Raw genomic sequence first — 8,252 nt, 5'->3', positions numbered from 1 at the left:
AGCTCCACTTATTAATAACCAGACTGACTTTATTTCTGTCAGACGTCTACAGAAGATCTTATTGAGAATGAACTAAGGTTTAGATGTTGGTTTATTGTTTCATTTGAAGTAACCATGTTAGAGATCAGTGTCTGCTTTAGTTGGGCTCTTGACCCTTGATTTCTGTTTTAGTCTTTTCTTTGGCTGTTATAACCGTGTGTTTCTAAAACACATTTGTTATAACTCAAAAGCCCAGAAGAAATGCCATCAGGTGTTAACCTGTACCTACATGTAGATTGTTGTACGTTATAGCTGTGATGATAATTTTTCATTATTATTCACAAATATTGATCTATATAGAGTCTAATCTCTGATTAAACAAATGTGTAATTAGTAGAAGTGCACCTAATAAAAATGACACTAAGAGTCAGTGATTCTGTGATAATCAGTTAATATAAAAATGATTTGCATTTTGTACACATACATTTGTCTTCTATTCCAGTAACTGGTCAAACACAGACATCAATAATCAGAATATGAACCTCAACAATGGTGACAAAAAAACATGCTGCAATGCATGCTGGGTACTGTTGTAGAACAAAACTCATCCATGGCTCCAGGCATTTTTTTTTTTTTTTTTATGGTCACCATTGTTGAGGTTCATATTCTGATTATTGATGTCTGTGTGTGACTAACTGACACCGTAGAATACCAAACTGGTTGGAAAGTCTTTGTATTAACTGATTATTACAGAACCACTGGCTCTAAGAATCACTTTAACTATAGTCAATTTAATTACACAACCCATATTTCATCAGAGATTAGACTCCTAGCAGTTGCATAATTATATATATAATTGGTTGTTATACCATTATAAGGTATAACAACCTACATCTAGGTACAGGTTAACACCTGATGGCATTTCTTCTGGGCTTTTGAGTTACAACAAATATGTTTTAGAAACACATGGTTATAACAGCCAGAGAAAAGACTAAGACAGAAGTCAAGGGTCAAGAGCCCAACTAAAGCAAACAGTGATCTCTAACATGGTTACTTCAAATGAAACAATAAATCAACAACTAAACCTTCATGCTCAATAAGATCTTCTGTAGACGTCTGACAGAAATAAAGTCAGTCTGGTTATTGATAAGTGGAGCTGGTGATGCTGTTTGTGGGGTTGTTTAATCAGATCTTGAGAGATTTCATGTATTTTATTTCAGTTGATTTCATCTAAGTCTGTGTCTGAAGTCAGTTGTAGTAGTTCTTGTGTTTCTCTTTTCTTCAGTGATTCTGTTTGTTAACAGCAGCTGTTCATCACTAATTCTCAATCAGCACTTAGTTAATCACTTAATTACTTGAATACGAAGTTTTAAAACTTACACGGTTTAAATCAAGGCAATCTGTTTACTCAAACGGTTTGAGTTAAGTTAACTTGTCGGGTTTTACAGTGTGCAGACTATTGAAGCAAACTGCTAATTTTCATTTACCTTAAGAATTATGTTCTAAAAATGTAAATAAATCGTGTGAAAGAATGTCACTCTTTTTTTTTTTGAAGAAAATATGACTTTGTATGAAGTGACTGAAATTGTTCAAACTGTATTTTCTGTATTGTTTGATGCCAGTGTTTTTCCTCTTAGTGTGTTGTGAGTGACAGTGTTTGTTATCACAGTGAGGGTGGTGTGTAGTGTTTGGCTGCACTTAGCCTGTTTTGAGCCCTGTGTTAAGAGCTGTGTTGCTTGGAATGAGTTTTGCAGGTGATGTGAACTGTTTAGCTCAGGTGACTGTTGGTAGTGCAGACTGTAGTTAGAGTTTTGCACATGTAGCTCCAGATGTGCTCACTGTCATTTAGCAATCGAAAAAAAAACTGTAATGTGCACCCGTATCTTATATTTGTATTTTTGAACATCCAGTAGTATGCATGTAAATGTACGTAATTTATAGGTGTATACGCACTTGGTTTATGCATGTATTCATAAGCGAAGTTTGATTTAAATCCTACGCGGCGCCATAACCAACTGTACCGTGTGATCCCGTCGACCAACAGAGCAAGAGCAACAAAGTGAAAGGACTTTTACTCAGCGAGACAGCGAGCAGAAGGATCGGTAAGTAGACCCAATGCAGTCTGCATAGTCGAAAACTTTGACAGCTCCTTTAATAAATCTTGGTCTAATTATCGGATTTTAAAAATGTTATTTCATTTTACAATACTTATTATATTATGTTATCTGGTGTTTTTAGTAAAAACGAAAGTGGAAGCGATAAAAGCACAAGGCAACATATAGTCTGATTTACTGTTTTAATGATTTTTCTGATCATTTACCCTTTGAAGTGTGTATATTAATTAATGGCAATTTGTTGAGTAAATGCTATAATGCTGTATATTGTTTATTTATTTATTTTTAATAAAATGTTTGATACAGTTTTTTTAATAGAATTGTTTTAAAATACTTTTTAGGGTAATATTCGACTAGAACACGCCATTCTAGTTCAGTATAGAAACAATGCTTTACATTTGATTTTAAGCAACTACAAGAAAACATTGTATGTTTCTGAACAATAACTGAAATGTGTTATATCTGAAAATTGTGACATAGAAAGTATCAGTTGTCGGCTGACAGTGCTAATAGTCAACATGAATACCTAATCAACCTGACCATGCATTCAATCACTGTACACATCTAGCAACACCTAAATGAAAATTTTAATTGCTTAGGTTACCTCATGTAAAGGGTAAAATCAAACAATCAAGTGATAATCAAGAGTGAAAAAAAATACTGAGACTAAGATGACCGTACAAACCAGTACAAATGAACAGTTTTTTCAACAGGAAAAAGAAGAGAGAAAAATACCAGGTCCAGAAAAGTAGATGGTGTTATTAAAGTTTTGCATAATTTTAGAAGGCTGTGTATTTTTCCAGATTGAATGGACATGTTTGGGTGGACCATGCAGACAAAATTAAGCAATGCTGTGCAGTGAAAAATATTTATTTGAATTTTACTTAATAATATATTGCTTGTTTCCCCTTCAGAACCATTTTCTTGAAATTGTACAGACGTCTTTTAGTAATATGTGGCACATCTTCCCAAAAGATCTGTATCGTGGATGCTGTTGGATATTTGCCAAAGTGACGGTGAGAAAACCTGAACACAATAACTGTGATAAAAATAAATAAATAAAATGTTGCCCCTAAAATATTTTGCCATCTTATTTGGGTGGACCATGCAAACAAAATTAAGCAATGCTGTTCAGTGATAAATATTTATTAGAATTTTACTTAATAACATATTCCTTGTTTCCCCTTCTGAAGCATTTTCTCGAAATTGTACAGACATTTTTTCATTATATGTGGCACAACTTCCCAAAAGATCTGTATCGTGGATGCTGTCGGATATTTGCCAAAGTGACGGTGAGAAAACCTGAACACAATAACTGAGACAAAATTAAATAAAATGTTAATGTTAAAGTATTTTTCCATTTTATTTGGGTGGACCATGCAGCCAAAATTAAGCAATGCTGTGCAGTGATAAATATTTATTTGAATTTTACTTAATAATATATTCCTTGAATCCCCTTCAGAACCATTTTCTTGAAACTGTACAGACGTCTTTTAGCAATATGTGGCAATTCTTCAAAAGAAATCTGTATCGAGGATGCTGTTGGATATTTGCCAAAGTAAAGGTGAGTAAACCTGAACACAATAACTGTGACAAAAATAAATAAATAAAATGTTACTGTTAAAATATTTTTCCATTTTATTTGGGTGGACCATGCAGACAAAATTAAGCAATGCTGTGCAGTGATAAATATTTATTTGAATTTTACTTAATAATATATTCCTTGTTTCCCCTTCTGAAGCATTTTCTTGAAATTGTACAGATGTCTTTTTGTTATATGTGGCACATCTTCCAACAATATCGATATCGTGGATGCTGTTTTTTTTTTTTAAATAAAATGTTTAATAGACTTTTTTTTTAATAGACTTATTTTAAAATACCTTTTTAGGGTACTTTAGGGTATTTTAGGGTACACACCATACTAGTTCAGTATAGAAACAATGCTTTACATTTGCAACTACAAGAAAACATCATATGTTTCTGAACAGAAACTGAAATGTGTGATATCTGAAAATTGTGACATTGTATTGCTGACAGTGCTAATAGTCAACATGAATACCTCAATCTAATCAACCTGACCATGCATTCAATCACTGTACACATGTAGCAACACCTGAATGATAATTAAAAATTGCTTAGGTTACCTCATGTAAAGGGTAAAATCAAACAATCAAGTGATAATCAAGAGTGAAAAAAAAGACTGAGACTAAGCTACTTTTAGATGTCCGTACAAACCAGTACAAATGAACGGTTTTTTTCAACAGGAAAAAGAAGAGAGAAAAATGTACCCGTACCAGGTCCAGAAATTTGAGCCATTCCTACCCAATCAAGGTCAAACCATTCAAGTTCAGATTTTGGATTAGTAAATTAAATAAATAGGCTTATTGGTATATGGTTTTCTAAGTCACACCTTAATATTCTGTTCTTTGTCTTAAAGGAAAATACTATGTAATTGAGATGGGCAAGTCAGGCGATTTGCGAAAGCAGATTTTAGGTCATCTCCAAAAGAAAAGAGCTTATTTGGAGGAGGTGCACAGTGTGGACGATTGTAATGTGATTCTGGTTTTCTGCCCCATTGTTTCACGGGCAGGAACTGACATTGATGCTGCACTGAATGAACTCAATACATGTTCAGGTAACTTTAAGTTTGCGCACCAGATGGTTACTTAGCTATTTAGATATGAGTAATACTTTTCACACATTTTTGACTTATCTAATTGTTTAATAGAAACAGCATCCAAACCAGCTATTTTGATGGTGTTCCATCACTCATTCGACTGTTATAAAACTGTACCAGACAGCAGCAGATCTATAAACAGGAGAAATACACTCACAGTGGACTGTCTTTTCAATGAAGATGAAGGATTGTTGGCATGTGAAAGGAATGATGAGGCACTGGCAAAAATTGTTCAGTGTTTCAAAAATCAGGTATTGTCTTCCCTCTTTTTTTTTAATTCATTGAGGTGTGCCAACACTAATTTTGCAAATATGATTTATAATTGGTAACTTGGTCAGTTTATGTCCCCGTTTCACCTCAATTACTACATAGACATGCCAAATCTAAATTGATGGTTTTAATAAAGTTTTGCATAATTTTAGAAGGCTGTGTATTTTTCCAGATTGAATGGACATGTTTGGGTGGACCATGCAGACAAAATTAAGCAATGCTGTGCAGTGATAAATATTTATTTGAATTTTACTTAATAATATATTCCTTGTTTCCCCTTCTGAAGCATTTTCTTGAAATTGTACAGACGTCTTTTATATGGAACATCTTCCCAAAAAATCTGCAACATGGATGCTGTTCGTTATTTGCCAAAGTGATGGTGAGAAAACCTGAACAAAATAACTGACAAAAATAAAATGGTGCCCCTAAAATATTTTTGCATTTTATTGATCTTTGTTGTTACAAAACTGTTGCTCAGAGGATTAATTATAACCATAGAGCATAAGTCTGAAATAGTTTGTTACTTGAGTGTTGCTGGTATTATTTCACAGACAATATGGCCAGGAAAAGATAGAGGAACGTATAAATCAAGTACAGTAAGTACAGCTTTAATTCTATAATATGAGAAAAGTTATGGTAATAAAAAAAGCAATTTGGTACTATGTAAGTTTCTATCTCTACCGTGAATTGGTTAGAGGTTAGTTAGGTTAGGATTTGAACCCATTGTTGTTGGGTCACAAGCAAAGAGCTTTAATCACTGTGTTAGGAAACCGTATAGGTTCCTCTCAGAAAGCAGTTATCGTCCATGGAGGTATTACATATATTGTTTGTATAATATACACACAACTATTATGAAGAATCCCCTGTGACAGAGAGTTCTTACAATAACAGATTGAAGATATTTTCAAATATTTCCTCCTTTCAGGAGTAATGCTGGCTGTATATTTAACTGTTTAGTGAGATATAAGATTATTAATAGCCTAAATGATGGTCAGATTTGCAGATCTGATTAAAAAAAAAAAACACAGTAGAGCCATAAATTGTTCTTCACTTTGTTTCATCAGTACACTGAAAGAAGCAGACTGATATATGCAGATGAAGAAAGTAAGAATGAAAACCTAAAGCATGGTAAGTATCACATTTTTTTACATGCTTACTTGTGGAAACTGGTCTCTTCAGTAGTGAAAGTATAAACAATTAACTGCTAACTAAAAATCAGCATTTTTCCCCACAGATGTTGAAAAAAATGAATGATCCAATAAAATAAACCAATCTTCAAAGAAGTAAAATGATGCTGGGAGATTGCATCTTTTTAGTATGATGAGTGTCATTGCAACTTTAAACTATAATAAGCTCTAGAATGTGTTAAGTTCTAATTAGATACATGCAAATAGATGATTGTTGTGCTTCATAGCCTGCATGAACATTAATATTGAGACTTTAGATTGAGAAGTTCAGCATGACGATAGAATTACAGCTGCATTATTTTGATTGTGGGCTACTGTTCCATTGTGTTGGGACATCAATCTATGATACTGATCCTTGTAACATCACTCGCTGACATGGATATGTTAATAAAGAAATTAAGTGACTCTTGACTGTGAATTTGTAGCAATAGGTCTTGTCTATTGTCTTTGATCTCAGAAAAAAAGATTGAACTTGGATCCAAAATTTAGTTTGGTGCATCTTCCAAAAGCATCATTAAAAGCATCATTAGCTAACTTTGGTTGTTAGTTCCATTGAACTCTATTGGTAACGACGGAACTCATGACCTTTGCTTTTGAGAAACGCACCCCGGTAAATCCTCATGCGTGGAGAAATGAAACCAGACAAGGAAGAGAAGTGGAGAGTAAGTGCTCTTATGCAGGGCCGTGCAGAGACCTTTGGAGGGGCAGGTGCTCAAAGTATAAAAGGGGCACATGGAACAAGGCTTTATAGCGCGGTTCAAAATAGCAATACAGCAATATATTGTGATGCATTCCTTGCCAATTCGCATATCGATATGGATGATTATGTATTGATATGGCAGCAAATGCTGTGATGCAGTTTTGAAAAAGAAACAGATTAGAAGAGACAATTTTAAGTTTAAAAGTAAGAAAAATATATATATATTTCCACCTAATAATAACTCTGGGATTAGAAACTGAAATGTCTTAAATTCTCCCAATCTGAAGGCTTTTTCTTATCTGTTCTACAGAATAATTAAGAACAGCTGTTATAGTTAAAACTATAGAAAATGCTCATGCCTCTACATTTCCCTCTTTCTCACCAGCGTCTGTCTCCTGGCTTGCTGTTACCTGCTCTTTCTGTCACTTGTGCCTCTACATTTCCCTCTTTTTCTTCCTCTATCTCCATCTCCTCATCTGATCTATTACTTTCCACTCTCTGTCCATCTAGGAACAAGGCACAATCTACTATTTCAGCATCAATCTATTATTTTAACCATCACTATTATTCTTGCACCTAATCAATAAGTCCACCTTAAATATTGATACAAAACAATAAACAACAGTCATGCTACGAAAGCACTGTATAACCTATATAGGCTTATGTTTTATTTATTTTTCCTTTTTATTCAAAACAATTCCAAATATGCTTAATATATCAGGAAATATCTTAATTCTCAAACGTGTAAGTAAACGCGTTTTGCACCTTTATAGATTGTTATTTGATCAATATATGGAAAAATAGTGTAATCTATTAATTACACATAAAACCCCGACTTTTTACTTAAGTGCCATATCATACCATAAAATATTTTTAATACGACTGAATTTGCATTTAATGTAAATTTTAATAACAATATTTTAAGTTACTTATTTCAACACTTTCATTTTACAGAGAGTAAAGAACATTTACATTATCAAAGAACATTTTCATTCAGTCTAGCCAGAGTTCAGAAACTCTCAAAAACTACCATTAAAATCAATGAAGCACTTTACATTACATTATGCACATCAGGATTTTTTTTCTGATAAAAGAATTTGCTAAATAATTCAGTCAGCGAGCAAGTGAACAAAACTCTGCCTTTCAGTGATGACTCTTCTGCACGTCTCGCGCAACAGAACCGTTGATTGGTTATCATGAAGCTTTGTAAACGTCTCTGGCTCATTGCCAGCCAGCGAACACAGATTTGAATTTAGCAGCTGATGCTGCACTGAACAATCTATTCACAACAGTGTGATTATATCAAATATATAAAAAATATTATT

General features: G+C 33.5%; 1 protein-coding gene across 5 annotated transcripts; it reads left to right on the top strand.

Moving 5' to 3' along the window:
* The first annotated feature begins 1,773 nt into the window (after positions 1-1,773).
* Positions 1,774-6,658, top strand: LOC128003208 (uncharacterized). Of its 5 annotated transcripts, none has more exons than XM_052592505.1 (11): positions 1,774-2,081; positions 3,008-3,109; positions 3,308-3,385; positions 3,556-3,657; positions 4,358-4,424; positions 4,531-4,728; positions 4,822-5,021; positions 5,327-5,419; positions 5,592-5,636; positions 6,105-6,168; positions 6,275-6,658. In XM_052592505.1, the coding sequence occupies exons 2-11, from the start codon at positions 3,047-3,049 to the stop codon at positions 6,292-6,294; spliced, it is 930 nt and encodes a 309-aa protein (XP_052448465.1). In that variant the 5' UTR covers positions 1,774-2,081; positions 3,008-3,046; the 3' UTR covers positions 6,295-6,658. The 5 variants fall into 5 exon arrangements, with proteins under 5 accessions (XP_052448465.1, XP_052448467.1, XP_052448464.1 ...); XM_052592504.1 differs by having other exon boundaries at positions 1,777-2,081; positions 3,287-3,385; positions 6,275-6,657; XM_052592507.1 differs by lacking the exon at positions 3,556-3,657 and having other exon boundaries at positions 1,775-2,081.
* Positions 6,659-8,252: the final 1,594 nt, after the last annotated feature.

Source organism: Carassius gibelio, chromosome A5 (genome assembly GCF_023724105.1).
Source record: "Carassius gibelio isolate Cgi1373 ecotype wild population from Czech Republic chromosome A5, carGib1.2-hapl.c, whole genome shotgun sequence".
Lineage (NCBI taxonomy): Eukaryota > Metazoa > Chordata > Actinopteri > Cypriniformes > Cyprinidae > Carassius > Carassius gibelio.
The sequence above is the reverse complement of the archived record's forward strand: the minus strand, read 5'-3'. Positions and strand labels throughout refer to the sequence as shown.